This window comes from Haliotis rufescens, unplaced genomic scaffold, assembly GCF_023055435.1.
Source record: "Haliotis rufescens isolate VD_foot unplaced genomic scaffold, xgHalRufe1.0.p SCAF_5, whole genome shotgun sequence".
NCBI lineage: Eukaryota > Metazoa > Mollusca > Gastropoda > Lepetellida > Haliotidae > Haliotis > Haliotis rufescens.
In genome coordinates this window covers 62087866-62105760 of record NW_025964223.1, presented here as the reverse complement: position 1 = coordinate 62105760, position 17895 = coordinate 62087866, and the positions used below count along the sequence as shown (strand labels likewise).

At 38.4% G+C, this 17895-nt stretch overlaps 1 protein-coding gene across 1 annotated transcript in view; it reads right to left on the bottom strand.

Annotated features, from left to right (window-relative positions):
* The window catches only part of LOC124143869 (inositol polyphosphate 5-phosphatase OCRL-like), a 65923-nt gene extending 62455 nt beyond the window's left edge, over positions 1-3468 (bottom strand). Inside the window, exons 1-2 of the mRNA XM_048384472.1 lie at positions 2949-3468; positions 1027-1106 (exon numbers count right to left, since the gene is read on the bottom strand). Of these exons, the coding sequence (XP_048240429.1) occupies positions 1027-1106; positions 2949-3005 (137 nt within the window). The 5' untranslated portion in view covers positions 3006-3468. The remainder of the gene's footprint in view (positions 1-1026; positions 1107-2948) is intronic.
* Between the last annotated feature and the right edge of the window lie 14427 nt (positions 3469-17895).

Here is a 17895-nt window from a genome sequence, read left to right as displayed (position 1 = left end):
AATGCCGTACTAAGCAAGATATTTCATTTTTTTTTTAAATTAAGAAAGGCTGCCATTTTGTAACAGACATCGTAATGTAAGCATACGAAGATAAATGTTAAGACATAAAATTTTCAATCTGCAAGGAGTGAGGGGTGGGATTGGCCAATCTCATTAAAATCAGATCTTAGTTTTCGCTACCGCTAAACAAAGATCTGAGGACAGCCCATTTAGGGTCACGTCAGAACGACCTTTCGCGAATTTTGACCGTCCAATGAAATGACTGTCAAGAAATTGACATTAGCCAATCAGAAGGCAGCTTTCTCGAGCTTTACGACACGAGTTTCAAACTGGCGACTACACTTCGGAACATATTTTTACATAAATTTTTAAAACTGATAAGAAGAACGTTCTGGAATGGCTTATAGATGGCCTAGATTGTATGGATATAATCATAAAACCCGTAACTGTCGTTCGAAATACCCCGTGTTAAATATTTCATGGTGCATGATTAGAAAACACATTCCAACTGTCACTTTCCTGATCTGGTAAGCGAAGTTTGATTGGTTAGATGAAAGGTCGTTCTGACGTGATCCATAATGGGATGTCCTCAGATCTTTGTTTAGCGAAAGCGAGAACTAAGATCTGGTTTTAATGAGATTGGGGATTGGCCAACATATTACAAAAAAAGTGTGCTGATGTACTGTACTAAAAGATGAGTGAGTGAGTGAGTGAGTGAGTGAGTGAGTGAGTGAGTGAGAGTGTGTGAGTGAGTGAGTGAGTGAGTGAGTGTGGTTTTACGCCGCTTTTAGCAATATTCCAGCATTATCATGGCAGGGGACACCAGAAATGGGCTTCACACATTGTACCCTTGTCGGGAATCGCTTGAACCACCGTTACCTACTGCCCCATATCAGATCCTGGTCTTTTTGTTTAAATTTTTCAGCAAAGTACTCTATCTGCTGCAGTCAAATGTTCACTGCAGCCTGCACAAGGCATGCTCTAGGTGCAGTGGAGACAAAAATGAAAGAATCACATCCTCCTTACACATGATCATCTTGTTTCTCCACCACAGCCAGGTATCTGGGAGATTTCCCATAGTCCAACAGCAAGGAAGTCTCTGTGCACTGAATGTTGTCAAGGATGGGATCAGTAGCAGTGACATCATCTCAACATGACCAAAATATTCATAATGTTTTACCGGTAACATTCTTACCATGAAGTAAAATTGTAGATAGTCACATTTGGTTATTAATCAATAAACAAATTGCAAGTGATTCCATGACTTTTGATTGGCTAACCAAGCAACTATTTCTTGTGTTCATGCTTCCATAAATTAAAAGATTAATTGGCCATACCCAAATAAATTTGCATGTTATTGTTATTGAGCATGTTGAGTATTTGATGCTAGAAAATTTAATTCCTTTCCATCTAACACTCAATATCTCCCAAATCTTGAAATTAGTGAGAATGTGAATTAAATAAATGGGAAAAATGTGAGTGGTCTTTGCTCGCACTGATTAAAAATCGCATTTATATCTCAAAATGACTATCACCATTAAGACTGGGGTGGGGGGGGGGGGGGGGGGGGGAGTCGCATTCTTATTGAGTAGCATTTTTGGCTAAGGGCCAGCAGTCGCATTCATTTGGAGATGCATTCATTTCAAGATTTACAGTATGTAGACATGTATGGCATCATTCACAAGCTTTAACATGAAGATACAATGTGTGACACCTGTGTGGATTAATGTGACGTTGATAGTCTTGCTAACTCAAAAGTTACAGATAAAAGTAAAAAGATGGCTTGTTAACAGTGTTAAAGTTGGATTTAATGGAAGCATGTCTAGCATTGGGTTATAGCTAAAACGGCACCTTAACGAAACGGCATCGGCAAAATGGCACCTTAATAAAAAAATTTACCTTGGTACTGAAATACATGAAATTAAACTCACATGGTCACTGGCAAACACAAAAAACTGTGAAATGTTAAAAAAGTTAGAAACTAGCCTCAACTCGGCAACTCTGATTTGGAAGCGCAACTAAACTTATTACATGCTTTGATGTAAAATAAATTAAATTTAACTCACATGGTTACTTGCAAACACAAAAAATTGTGAAATGATAATTGCCTTAAAACAATTTTACATTAGATATTAGCCTCTACTCCAGTTTTCTCACTGATTCTGATTGGGAGGCGCAACTAAACTTATCGTTTAAACAGCACATGCTTTGCAGTTTTAAGTACCTTTACTCAAATTAACTCAATGTCAAGCTGAAACTGAGTCTGGTGGAAATGTCAAGAAAATGGACTACAGGTATGCTATGTATTTAATAATTATTTCAGTAAGTAGGAAATAAATAGTAATTTTATAGATATTTCATATATATCTCCCCTATCGCATCACAAGAATGTTTCTTCGGATAACAGGCGGTGTCCCCGCCCAAGGAAAACATATATACTACTAAATGTAAATATAGCATATATATGACCACAAAAATCGTTATTAAAAATAGGGGTGCCGTTTTTGCCGGACAATTGGTAGCTGTTTATGACAAATGAGGTGCCGTTTTAGCCAAAGAAAACGGTGATGTTTTAGCCTGCACCCTGGAGCATATTGGCATGTATATTTTAAAAATATTTTATGATTTGTACATGCTGTAACAATCGGAAGTTTAAAAATGCTCTGTAAACTCTATAGCACAAACAGGCAGCCTTTTCTAACAGGATCTGCAGCCCCAGTAATGACATACAGAAAAATTATATTAAACAAACAACTGACAAATGGAAAATTACAGCAGCTATATCCACTCAATCCAAAATATGAGAATTTCAAATACATATATGTATTGTAAATTATATATGACCATGCCTTTTGATGTGCAACTGCAAGAGATGGGTATTTACTGTAATATCTAGGTGAACAGCTGACTTGGCATGCTCATTTGCATGCCATTATCCGAAAAGATACAATCAAACATTTTTCATCAGAGGCAAGTTTCTTCTGAACAACTGCACATGGATCCATTATCACGAGCGAGTAATGCCTTATCTTCAAGAGGTGTGACTAGCAGGACGACTAGTAAAGCAAGGTTTCTTCAGTTTAAGTGACATTCAAGTGCTTCTTTTTGTTATGTGATCAGATAAGTACATGTCTATATCGAATCTTGCTACTGTGGAGAAAAGGGATTCATCACGTCACATGTGCGCATGCACCCATACAATAAATATATATCCAGTCTCCTTCGACACTTCAGTTCCAACTGACAGATCAATGGCGATGAAAATTAGTGTCAAAACAGGTGTGGAATCCTTTGGAATGTATCATCTAATCACACATACGATACATCGTTCCATGGGTTTGTTTTGCACATTCACAACCAAGATATTTTATCCGTCCACTAAAATGCCTCGATCGATATTTTTAGGTCAGATGTCACCGCATTCTTTGTTATGCTTCTTGCAAACACGAAGTCACTTTCCATGCGGAAGTAAATAACCGGAAATGCATTTACGTACGAAGTTGTCAGATATGACAAGTTTCGAATCTAAATTTGAAAAGAATCGGTAAAACGGTAACAAAAATGGAAATAAGTAAAGAAAAACTTGTAAAAGAAAAAACAGTATGTGCAAAATTTGCTGCTCCTTAGAATTGATACGAGAATACAAAACAAAACACAACAGCTCCGTTTATACTGTGTCACCTCTCCTAGGTGACGAGGTCAGAGGTTATTCTTAGTTCAATGAATAACATGACTTATCTTGCTGGCGGTTGTATTGCCTACCCGTCATTATTTTAGCGTCTGGGTAAGTGATTTGTACTTCTTATCTCAGATTCAAGGCATTAGTAGCGTGAAATGTTTGTACATGTACGATACATTTGTTGCCACATTTCCGTCCAAGATTACTCATTTTAAAAATCGATTTTATTCCGATATGGCTTCAATGTCCGTCACGAACACGTTTGTAGACATCATCGGACAAAGCCTGCTTGGAATAATATTGACGTAAACTGACATTTACTCATATGGTTTGATTTAAACATATCTTTTGAGGTGTGTGGTAAATTTATAATGCCATTTTTTTGTATTGTAATTTGCGAGAAACCAGTAAGTGTTTAAACAGGTCTTAAATTACATAACATGCAAATATCTCATAAACACCTAACTGTTATGATCACGATTGATTGCCCCAGGGTTCAGTAAAGTCATGTGTGTTGGGGGGTGGGGTGGCAAGGTAGGACTGTAACACTGACTATCGCAGGCGTGGTACGTCTGTCTAATGTAACCTAAGGAATGTCACCTAAGACTGCGGGACATACAGTGAGCTTTAATAGTGTCAACAAGTACCATTCATTGTTTGACACGTCTGACGCTGAGTTGAAAGTGTCGTGTTTCTTTTGTCGATACTGTTATGACTTCGTTGCCGCATCCAAGAAAAATACACACCTTCGGTGTACTTATAGATATCTGAGTGCATAGCCGACAAAATAATGATTAATTATCATTATAACTACAACAATGATTATTATGTATTGAGGGCGGGTTTTAATGAAATACTAGTTTTGTCTTACAATCAGTATTAATATTATTAGAACTAATATTGGTCTCACCATTCTTGTCATGAATATGTTTGTAAATTGTCTTGAAATGAAGTGCCACTGAGGAATTCATGATGAAAAGGAAACCATTTTAGAATTTTATCGGTTGCTGATTTTTTATTTAATTTAAGAAACACTGCCGCTTTTTATCCAAACTTTTGATAATCAAACTTGATACAATGTGAGGATATTTGTTGATGTAATTTATGTGGTAGTCATATATGGATAATACGTACCTAGTTTATCTGCCGTCAGTAATTAATCAAACGTATTGAGAACGTGTTTACATCGTTATCTATTCCCAGGTAAAGACCAGTTTAATTACCAGTTTTAGACAGATTTATCCCCAAATACCCCAAAACAGGATGGGAAGAAAGATAATAGTTACTTTTTAAAATATAGAAAATTACTAAGCTATTTATTGCATCGTGTCTGTTATCGCGTTTTTTCGTGAATAATCCAGACCCACACATTGGAATTTATCCTTTCGCCTCAGTTGAAGGTAAAAAATGAGAGATCCGTCAAAAACAAGTATGTAATGAAATAGGTATGGCCTAATCATTACATGAAACTTAAATGAGAATTCTATTTCATATGTCATGTTCTTTAAATAAAGCTCGAACTAGGCCACTGTAAGACAATGCCATCCTATTTAAGTTTTCGGGAGTCCTCACTCATTGCATGTTGAGTTGGGTTGATTTGATAAATTAATATTTGAAAGGTCGTTCACTTTCAAGGTCGATACCTGGACAGGTGTATTAATAATTGAGCGAGTTTGCCAGATGCCATCTGTCTGGGACTGCACGTGAGTGTATCCGCGTGCAGGTGTATACAGACTTCCTGGAAAAAAACGTGAACCAACTGAGGACGCAGACTATATCAGGGAGCAATGATAGCTTTTTCTTATGCAACTGTATTTCAAACGATCTATTTAGCTGGACCCACGCGCACGCACACATACACACAACGATTTTGGCATTTAATTTGAAAGATTACTCTTTTCATGACATGCTACGTCTTATTGATTGACCTCCTTCTCGACCAGTACTTACGCTAAATCAGGGCATGTTTACGGGTTTAGTGAAAACCTAGATTCACCAACCTTTAAAGCGAATAGTGGCTGATTCTATTTAATTATTCACTTCCATTTTTTTTCATTCTGACACACAATCGATATAATGAATACGCAAGTGTACTGAAGTTTCAACATTATATGTCAAGAGGAATTTTTTGAGTAGTCGGAATACTGAATACGCCCATGTTCAAACGTGTTCAGTTTAATCATAACTGTAATTAATTACGTTTACACCCAATCGTCCAGCTGCACTATTTATGAACTTTAAATTCTCGTCTTGATTGAAGTGCTATTCAAATAATAAATATAGGTCACTGAACCATTCCTTTTGTTTCAAAGCAAACTTGAAACCTTTGCACCACACCCGTGAAGATCCGGGTTAGAATAGGTCTTCCTGCTTGCCGCAAAAGGCGACTAACGGGATCGGGTGGTCCGGCTGCTGACTTGGTTGATGCACGACATCGTATCCTGATTGCGTGGATCGACGCTCACTGGATAATCTGGTCCAGACTCGGTTATTTACAGATCGCCGTCATACAGCTTGAATATTGCTGACTGCGGCGTTAAACAACAAACAAAGCATTGGGCCAAACAAGAAATGTTGTTTCGGAAGAGTGAGAAATCTCCCAAGACCGCACGTTGTGAAGAGCTCTCATTAAACCATGATTGCTAAGGATAATTGATGTTCATATTCACCCCCATCAAGACAAGAACACTGCGTGGAGCCCTGTGTGACTACCTGACCGAATGTCATTGTGTGTAGCTTAATCGTCTCAAGAGGATTCCTTTGTGCTTGCCTGGAGACACCTAGACTTGCTTAATATTGACGTATTTTACAACAGAGATCAGTGGCCATGTCAAACTCTTAAAAAATGATGTTCAAGTTTTTCAAGTAATCACAACCGGTTACAGTTTTGACGAGAAAAACAAATTACATGTATAGCATATCATCAACCTCTGCTTCTGCCATGAAAAAAAAACAATGCTTGCATTTTGGACGATGTTTGCTCAATGTGCACATTTACATTTTTGAGACGCCCCCCCCTGTGTTTGTAAGAAAGATTTATATGGTACTTTGTGTGCCGACGAATGCGGTTGCTTGATGTTTGATATTTACAACTTAGGGTTACTTGTTATTTTTCGTTGGTAAGTAGGTCGGGGAAAAATACAGAAAAAAATAAAATTGATTATTTACATCTTAAATGAACAGGCTAAATTCATTTGTAAATATTTGTGTTACCTATATAAACATAGTCATTCGTATGAAGGAGAATGAAAACTTTCAAGGCCTTCTAATTAAAAAAAGAGTGGATTAAGTAGGATGATCTGCCAAACCTGCCAATTTAAAATGGTTGAATTGATTACACAGGCGCGAAAATAACGGCAAATCGTGCAGGTTATACAGTCATACCAACGTGGGCTAGATAGCAGTGGGTAGGATTCAATGGATTTCTCTATGGCTTAGTTGCCCCGGGTGACACAGCTCTACTGCTAGAAATACGGGTGTGTAATAATAGATCGTAACTATGTGTTCACAGCGGATGTCCCATTGCAAAGTGTACTTACTTGATGGAAATATATTTGATACAGGCACCAAAGTGGAAATCGATTAATACGTTTTGCATTAAATTACATGCATGTGCAATGACTATAACAGTGGGTTGGGGTTTGTGCCGCTTTTAACAGTATACCAGTTATATCACGGTGTGTCAGCTTAATGTGGAAGGAAGGCCCGAATCAGGTTAAAGACGTTTACAACTTTGCTGAAACCCACGAGCACTAGTATGGTGCTGACAAACATAATCGAGGCGAACCGGGATTCGAACCCACAAACATATGTTTCTCGTGTTCCCATGGGACGCAGCTCTGCGGACTGGACAACCCTTGCACCCTTTAATACTAGTAGATATTAATTGTGATTTGAGTTATGACATTATGATGCCACGGACTGCGTATTAAACAGTAATACACACCTGATTTTTATACAATGAGGGATCCTGAGGCCTGTGTCTTTTGATTGTCCTGAAACGTACCATTTGTAAAATGTCAACATTCATGAAGAAATTAAACTGTTCCATGTACAGTTTTTGACTGTCTAACGACGAGGTGTCCAAAGCTTCAACGATAAATGTCTCGATATTAACATCGCGGTACATTACATGACAATACGTGAAAACCAAATTCAGAGGCATATTCCATCATCACAGAGTGTGGGTTCTTATAAAAGCGCATTCAGTTATATTCTTGCAATTGGCGGCTGGATTGTCTGTTCCAGACTCAAATACATACAGACCGCCATCTAATACTGGAATGTTGCTGAGTGCAGCGTTAAACAACACACAATTCCCATCATGGCACATAGCACGATGCGATCCGGGTAGAGAATTGGTCTTCAGCAACCCATGCTTGCCGTGAAAGGCGACTATGCTTGTAGTAAGAGGCGACTAACGGGATCGGGTGGTCAGGTTGGCTGACATGGTTGATGCATGTCATCGTATCCCAATTGCGTAGAATCGATGGTCACGATGTCAATCACTGGATTGTCTGGTCCAAACGCGATTATTTTACAGACAACCGTCATACCGTCATATAGCTGGAATATTGCTGAGTGTGGAGTTAAATAACAAACAAACGTATTAGGCTGCGCAAAACTCTTGGTGAATCGTAACAGTAATTTGTAAAGCAACTGTAAACAGATTCCTCAATATAGTCAAATATGGTATTAGTCTTCTTTCTCAAAATACATGCCCTCGCAAGAATAAGGTTTCTCACACTCACGTTGGTGAAAAACCCATTTGAGATAAATGGTATCTGTGTGAGAATGGATTCCTGGTCCGTGATTGGTTACTCCATGGTGATGACCTAAGGTCAGATTTTGACACCTGTTCGGACCGTGGCACGATGATATTTTAGGGTGCTTGGCCAACGTTGGCACCATAAACAGTTACGACACACCATGATTATAATACACTTGAAAATTGGATTTGACCGAAAAAATAAAAACGTTATCAAAACGTAACTAGTCTGAAAACAGTCGCCGAAACACTGCAATCATAAGGTCAGGAACTACGACACCCGTATAAAAAACATCACCATCAAATAGCCATTTCTTGTTTGTTGCATTTTTTGCCGCCATCAAACATGGGTGTATACTTCATTTTGCCCGGCAGTTTATGTGTATTTAAGGTGTATGTTATGAATACGATTGCAGAAATACGATAATTTGACGATATAATATCAAGCATTTGTTAGCTTTGTTGACGCAAGTTCGCGGTATATGTTTGCATAGTAGTCATTCTCTTTGGCAGAGGACCAATGTTCTGTGATATGTTTTGTATCATATACCACATCACAGATTTAATACCCAGGGTAGCATTACATCCCTAATTAAATCTGTTCATCCAGACCAGAAACATATTTATTATATAATATAACTAATTATAGTCCACCATATTTGTAGCCCTACCCATAACCTCGTGTCCCGCGGGAGATTACGTGTTTTGGAAAGAGATCCTTTCTTACTATCACTAGATCATGCTTATACGTTTTTGTGTATTTCAGATTCGAACAAGGAGTCTGGAGAAAAAAAACGGGCTTCTACAAGCAGACCATCAGACGACCGCCATGGCCTCAACACGAGAGCAGGCGAAACAGTACCTAGCTAACCATAAAATACCTCAAATGTTTGAAGGACTTCTCAGTTGTCTCATGCTTGAGAGACCAGAAGACCCGGTGGCTTACATTGAAAAGAAAATGGCCATGATCAAAGAGATCGGCCTGGATCAGGTGAACTGGGAAACGTTTGTATACCATCTTCACCCATACAGGGATCCGGTGCGGCGACAGCTGGTGCATGATGGGAGCAAGTTTGATAAGGAATTTGAAAGTGAGCAAGAACTCAAACAGGAAATGTCTTCACAAAGTAGCAATAGCCTTACCTCCCAGAATGAAGCATACAAACCTGAGCTATTCCAGCTGACGGAAGCCCAGTCATAGCCTTAATGGTTTTATAAACTGTTTTGGAAACAGTGCGGGTTGTAATATGTGGCCTTGCCTTATCACAATCAACATTTTCTAATTCCGAGTTCTGCCATCTATGATTGTGTGTATTGCGTATAAGCAATCTTAACTCTGTGATTTTCTATACCAAATATCATCCAACCAAATGTGCGAAAGCACACATGTATTTATATTCATTTACATATAACCTATGAAATCATGTAAAGTTGTACTTAGTATTACCATAATGTAGTTGCTAAAGTGTATTATATTTATCAATGTTCAAATCAACATGACTTTTTGCTGGTTTCTAAGACATCGAGTCATGGTCCATGCATTTATGGATATCGGTATGTATTATGAATGCTTATTTTCAACAGAACGTTAACTGCCCGTTTGGCTCCTACATACGAGCACCTGCATTTTTTCTGTTAACAGTCACGTTTACAATTGTGTGTGCTTGATGCAAAGTCGCAAATGCAGAGTCATTTGAATGTAATAAATGTAATCTTTTCACGCCTATGCTTTTTCTTTGTTTCCGACTGGTCGGATGCAAGTGATACCAGCCCTCTCATTGGTGAATATTGTTTGGAGTTAGTGAGTTCAACCCAACTGCTTTGAACAGTATTCCAGTTATGTCACGGCGTGTCAGGTGTTTGTGGGAGAAAAGTCCGAAGTGATGCGTGTCTCAGACGTTTACCACTTTGGTGAAACCCAGGTGCACGAGTATTCGAACCCACGATCATAGGTTTCTGTCCTGTTCAAGCGACACAACTATGTATGGCGAATTTCAGCGCCTTAGATGACCTTGTCACCCGTGGCCCCCACTATTTAAACAATTAGGTAGCCAATTCAGTCTCACAAACGCGTTTCTCTTCACATTCAACCGAGTGAGTGAGTATTTTTTTTACGTCACGTCGCTTTTAGCAATATTCCAGCAATATCACGGCGTGGGGCACCAGAAATGGGCTTCACACATTGTACCCATTCAACCGAGCACAGTTACCAAAACACCACGTTACACACATGTATAACTTTGCATTAATCTTTCATGAAAAACGTGCACATATATTCAATGGCTTAACCAAGTTTACGGTCTGCCTGAAAGCTGGGATCGTCATCAGTCTGGTGCTCAAGTTATAGTCATTGTAATTAGAGTCATGACTGTACAAAGATGAGACATTAGCTGTGCATACTGCGGGAAGTCATTAACTGCTAGACCTATATACATCACAACATATTGTCAACAGACCAGCATTGTGCAGACTGAACATCCTGAATTAACCTTCCTGTTTCTGGTGATTGACAACAGCTCAGTTCGTAGTAATGTGTTGCTGGGGTCACCTGACGGAATATGTAATGGCGTCTTTCCATTACAGATACCTCGTATATTAGGTTATAACTTTATGTACGTTAAACATATTTTACAGTTGACCTATTTATTGATACTCACATAAACATGTGGATTACTGGAATGTGATCCATTCATATAAGGTCCAGGGCTATTTTGCCTTTTGCGCTCAATGGAATTTTCGGCGGATAATTGAGACTGGTTATTTTCTGTCTTTGACGTAATTTTAACTTTTTCATAACTACTAATTAGAAAAACCCATAGTCTGTCAAAACAAGGGTCCTTGAAATGTGTCTAAATTTATATGACATTACACATATACATGTAATACCCCTCTCGTCGCCCGCTACGTATATGGTGATACCCTAAAGTCCTGTGTTGAATAAATATATGGGAATTGAACATATTGCAGACTTATAATACCGTGTCAGTTTAATGTAAGAGGAAAGCTGTGCAGGTATTGACGTTTAACCCTTTGATTAAACCACGAACACGGAGTCAAGAACTAAAATCATTGGTAAATACAGTATATTACCATGACAAAATAAGGTACAAGCACTAATAAATAAAGTACAAGTAATTCCGAAACATTTGATTGGCTAAGCAAGTGAATTATTTTTGCGTTTTTGTTTCCATGCATCGAAATAAATCTAGGTCACACATGGGGACTACTGTATCCCAATTGGTTGATAATAAAATGGGCGGGGCTTGGGTAGCATTATTGCCATGAACGATGTCACAAATGTCTTATTGTTTTTTCTTGTGTTGATGATTAGATAAGCAGTCTCTTGAATTATTTTGGCCTATTTATTCATAAGAATTGTCTTTCGTTTATGGAGTTCAAAACGTAAAAAAAACGTGCGCACGATTTTTATCTTTAGGCAAGACAAGACAAGGCAATTTATTCTTTTTAGAGGCAACTGGCACAAAATTCAGACATATAGAAGTTATATTTCTAAGCGCTACAATTTATAGATACTAGGAGAAAGTGCTAATGGTGTAATTAGTACTTTTCTGTGTATGAGGTAGACAAATACATACACAGATATATACAAACATATTGCACATACCCGTCATTTGAAGTATTCATGAAAAGTCAACATATATTTATTTCTTACTGTTTGCACATTAAGTAGTTATAAACAGAGATCGTTTAAGATCATGGTTCCCACCTTTATACCTCCATAAACGCAAGCAGTATTGAAATCAATACAAAAATATTGATACATTCCCTAATTCATGCTAGAAATTTCAGAAGTCCCAATCTATGCATATGACGAACACTGTTCCCACAGGTGTTACGCTATTTCTGTCTCAAGAACCATAAAACCAACATGTAATGATAATTGCAGTTGATAACGATCTTGAAGAACAATGATTTTTCTTCATTCTCAAGCAATGTTGGAAATTATTTTCAGGCGACAAGCGGTCATGTCATGTAAACAGTTTCTTGTTTTAAAGTACGAGTAATATTACAGCATTGTTGGATTAACCCATGCTACTCAGTTGCTGCAACCTCAAAACCACATGCATTTTGTTATCAGCGAGTGAGTATAGTTTTGCGCCGTTTTGAGCACTATCGCAGCCATATCACGCCCGGGACGCCGAAAAAGGGCTTCACACATTGTAAACATGTTGGAATTCTTACGCTTACCTTCAGTCGGACCACCCAGCCTTTCACGACCAAAGGGATGCCACATGTCAGTAAATGAACTCAATCTAAAGTTTAACAATGCTGATTCAAAGCAAATACTTACCCGTACACTTTCTCAATTGTTGCACGATCTCCAGTTGTCAATCTTGGAATCAGCTACGTTTAGTGCAGGTGTCTGTAAGTACACGCAGAGGAAAAGGTCAAAAATCCATGTTAAGTTGGTTGGTTGGTTTGTTGTTTAACGCCGCACTCAGCAATATTCCAGCTATATGACGGCGGTCTGTAAATAATCGAGTCTGGACCAGACAATCCAGTGATTGACATCATGAGCATCGATCCACGCAATTGGGATCGATGACATGCATCAACCAAGTCAGCCAGCCTGACCACCCGATCCCGTTAGTCGCCTCTTACGACAAGCACAGTTACCTTTTACGGCAAGCATGGGTTGCTGAAGACCTATTCTATCCCGGATCGTCACGGGTTTCCATGTAAAGAGCAGGGAACTGATGTTAACCCCAGGAATGATTCTTGTTTTGTTTCTAATGCAACATATTTTCCACTGCACCATATAACAGACACATTCAATAATGAAATACTTGTATTACATCGTTCATCATGAATCACCCGAGTTTAGGTTAAAAGTCAACAATAACATTTAGCTATACACGTATATGTCACGCAACATGTAAAAGCTCATTGCCATGGAATGCGATGATTTTCACAAAATCCCAGACTGATGCAGCCTTCACTGGCTTCAACTTAGTATGCTGATTGTTTGTTTATTGTTTAAGTCCGCACTCAGAAATATACCAGCTGTATAACGGCGGTATTTAAATAATCGAATCCCGACCAGGCAATCCGGTGATTGATATTATGAGCAAAGCCCAAGCCGTCGGGTACGGTGATACGGAATCATGATTGTTTCTTATGGTTTCATGATGTATATGCATGTATACAAACAAGCGGGCCAAAGAAACGCCACCAAATAAATAATGGTCTTCAGTTTTCAACAAATTTGCCAAAAAGCACGAAAACAGTTGGGAACACACAACTGGAAAACAACTTACCTATTCCCTGTGAACATGTGCACGTGCTTCACGTCATTTGCGAGAAAAGTGAATTTAATTACTAAAAAGTGCAAAAAGTTACCCCTATGAAATTTTGGTATAAAACATGAGCAGGATTGTACTCTCTCATCAGATGAAACCGTTCAAAACAACGAGCATGCCTCGACTAACCGCAGAGCAGAGGGGGAGAACCATCGGTATGTTGCAGATGGGAGCGATGCAGGAGCATGTTGCCAGGATCATGGGCTGCTTCAAGTGCACCATCGCCGGACTTGTCACACGTCACTGGAATTACTGCAGACAGGCCGAGGAGTGGAAGACCCAAGGTCACGACCCTACAGGAAGACCGGTATTTACGGGTGCTTCACTTAATGTCCAGATTCCTAACATCATCCTTAAACAGCCTTCGACATCCAGTCAGCAGAAGGACCCTTGCTAGACGACTCCGCCTGTATGGTCTCTGTACCAATCGACCTTTCAAGGGCATGACGTTAACGTTTCTACACCGACGTCACAGATGGGTCAGGACTGTACAGCAGTGGCAGCAGAGAAATTGGGGAAAGGTGCTCTTCAGAGTAGGTGCCAGCTCTTCAAGTCTGATAGGCGGTTTCCAATCTACCGACGACGTGGTGAACGGACGGCACGTTGTTGCGTCCAAGAAGTGGAGCCTTATGGATTAGGTAGTGTCATGGTCTGGGGTGGCATCTGCGGGGACCAGAAGACAGATCTGGTCATTATCGACGGAATTCTCTGCACGTCGTTACATTGATGAGGTTTGCGGGCTGTTGTACTGCCTTTCCTGCAACGACACTCACGGACGCTGTTTCAGCAAGACAAGCCACCCCCACACAGTTCGAGTCACCAGCGACTTTCTGAACGCCAACAACGTGACCTGTCGCCTATACATCAACCCTGGGGCCAACTTGGACGCAGGATACGGAAACGTCAACAGCCGCCATTGACGAGGGATGCCTTGGCAATTGCCCTGCAGGAAGAATGGCGTAGGTTGGTGGGGGCATCTGATACTGAGCCATATGTGTTGCGTAGCACGGGACTTAAAAAAGCGATCGACGTCGATTCTACGGATGTGATCGAATACTGGACAGTGCATGAGTACTGCAGAGTACATTGTTTTTTTTATCTTGTCATTTTGAAAAACCGTTTTTGAATATTTTGTTATAATAAAACAACAACTGTTACTAAATTTTGCGTCTGTTGTGTTTTAGACCAGAATATTGTTTGGTGGCGTTTCTTTTGCCCGATATTTTATTTACCCTAATTTTAGTTTTATGTTGAATCTATGCCTCAGAATTGTTCTCAATGATCGTTCCAAGTTGCGCATATACCTCCACATTGTTCCTAATGGTCGTGTTTTGTTGCATATCCAAGTCCACATATTTCCTATGATCGTTTTATGTGGCATATATAAGTCTACATTGTTCCTAATGATCGTTTCATGTTGCATATACACATCTACATTGTTCCTAATGATCTTTTCATGTTGCATATACACCTCTACATTGTTCCTAATGATCGTATTATGTTGCATATACACCTCTACATTGTTCCTAATGATCGTTTCATGTTGCATAGATATCTTTACATTGTTCCTAACGATCGTTTCATGTTGCATATATATCTCTACATTGTTCCTAATGATCGTTTCATGTTGCATATATATCTTTACATTGATCCTAATGATCGTTTCATGATGCATATATATCTTTACATTGTTCCTAATGATCGTTTAATGTTGCATATACACCTCTACGTTGTTCCTAATGATCGTATTATGTTGCATATACACCTCTACATTGTTCCTAATGATCGTTTCATGATGCATATATATCTTTACATTGTTCCTAATGATCGTATTATGTTGCATATACACCTCTACATTGTTCCTAATGATCATTTCATGTTGCATATACACCTCTACATTATTCCTAATGATCGTTTCATGTTGCATATATATCTTTACATTGTTCCTAATGATCGTATTATGTTGCATATACACCTCTGCATTGTTCCTAATGATCGTTTCATGTTGCATATACACCTCTACATTGTTCCTAATGATCGTTTCATGTTGCATATACACCTCTACATTGTTCCTAATGATCGTTTCATGTTGCAAATACACCTCTACATTGATCCTAATGATCGTTTAATGTTGCATAAATATCTTTACATTGTTCCTAATGATTGTATTATGTTGCATATACACCTCTACATTGTTCCTAACGATCGTTGTATGTTGCATATACACCTCTACATTTTTCCTAATGATCGTATTATGTTGCATATACTCCTCTACATTGTTCCTAATGATCGTTTCATGTTGCATATATATCTTAACATTGTCCCTAATGATCGTATTATGTTGCATATACACCTCTACATTGTTCCTAATGATCGTATTAAGTTGCATATACACCTCTACATTGTTCCTAATGATCGTTTCATGTTGCAAATACACCTCTACATTGATCCTAATGATCGTTTAATGTTGCATACATATCTTTACATTGTTCCTAATGATTGTATTATGTTGCATATACACCTCTACATTGTTCCTAACGATCGTTGTATGTTGCATATACACCTCTACATTGTTCCTAATGATCGTTTCATGTTGCATATATATCTTTACATTGTTCCTAATGATCGTATTATGTTGCATATACACCTCTACATCGTTCCTAATGATCGTTTCATGTTGCGCATATATCTTTACATTGTTCCTAACGATCGTTTCATGTTGCATATACACCTCTGCATTGTTCCTAATGATCGTTTCATGTTGCATATATATCTTTACATTGTTCCTAATGATCGTTTCATGTTGTATATACACCTCTACATTGTTCCTAATGATCGTTTCATGTTGCAAATACACCTCTACATTGATCCTAATGATCGTTTCATGTTGCATAAATAGCTTTACATTGTTCCTAATGATCGTATTATGTTGCATATACACCTCTACATTGTTCCAAACGATCGTTGTATGTTGCATATACACCTCTACATTTTCCTAATGATCGTATTATGTTGCATATACACCTCTACATTGTTCCTAACGATCGTTGTATGTTGCATATACACCTCTACATTTTCCTAATGATCGTATTATGTTGCATATACACCTCTACATTGTTCCTAACGATCGTTGTATGTTGCATATACACCTCTACATTTTTCCTAATGATCGTATTATGTTGCATATACACCTCTACATTGTTCCTAATGATCGTTTAATGTTGCATATATATCTTTACATTGTTCCTAATGATCGTATTATGTTGCATATACACCTCTACATTGTTCCTAACGATCGTTGTATGTTGCATATACACCTCTACATTGTTCCTAATGATCGTTGTATGTTGCATATACACCTCTACATTTTTCCTAATGATCGTTGTATGTTGCATATACACCTCTACATTGTTCCTAACGATCGTTGTATGTTGCATATACACCTCTACATTTTTCCTAATGATCGTTGTATGTTGCATATACACCTCTACATTGTTCCTAACGATCGTTGTATGTTGCATATACACCTCTACATTGTTCCTAATGATCGTTGTATGTTGCATATACACCTCTACATTGTTCCTAACGATCGTTGTATGTTGCATATACACCTCTACATTGTTCCTAATGATCGTTGTATGTTGCATATACACCTCTACATTGTTCCTAACGATCGTTGTATGTTGCATATACACCTCTACATTGTTCCTAACGATCGTTGTATGTTGCATATACACCTCTACATTGTTCCTAATGATCGTTGTATGTTGCATATACACCTCTACATTGTTCCTAACGATCTTCACACTATGCAATCAAACCTCCATATTGTTCGATTCACTTGTCTACTCAGTCACCCTTCCTGAATCTCCATAACATTGTGATCAGTGCAGTAGAGGTTGACTAAGCATCATTACAGCAAAATTGAATATTGTGGTGTGTATACGGATTTTTGATTTTTTAAATCATTGTCATCAAATTATTATCAAAAGTACTTAGTATTCATTGTTTAAAATCATAGGCATGTTTATTTCGTTACAATAGCATATACATCAAGGCGAATGTCAGCTTGTACATTGAACGATTAAAGGTCAACCCCGTGATAGGCGAACCCGGATGTTACTGCC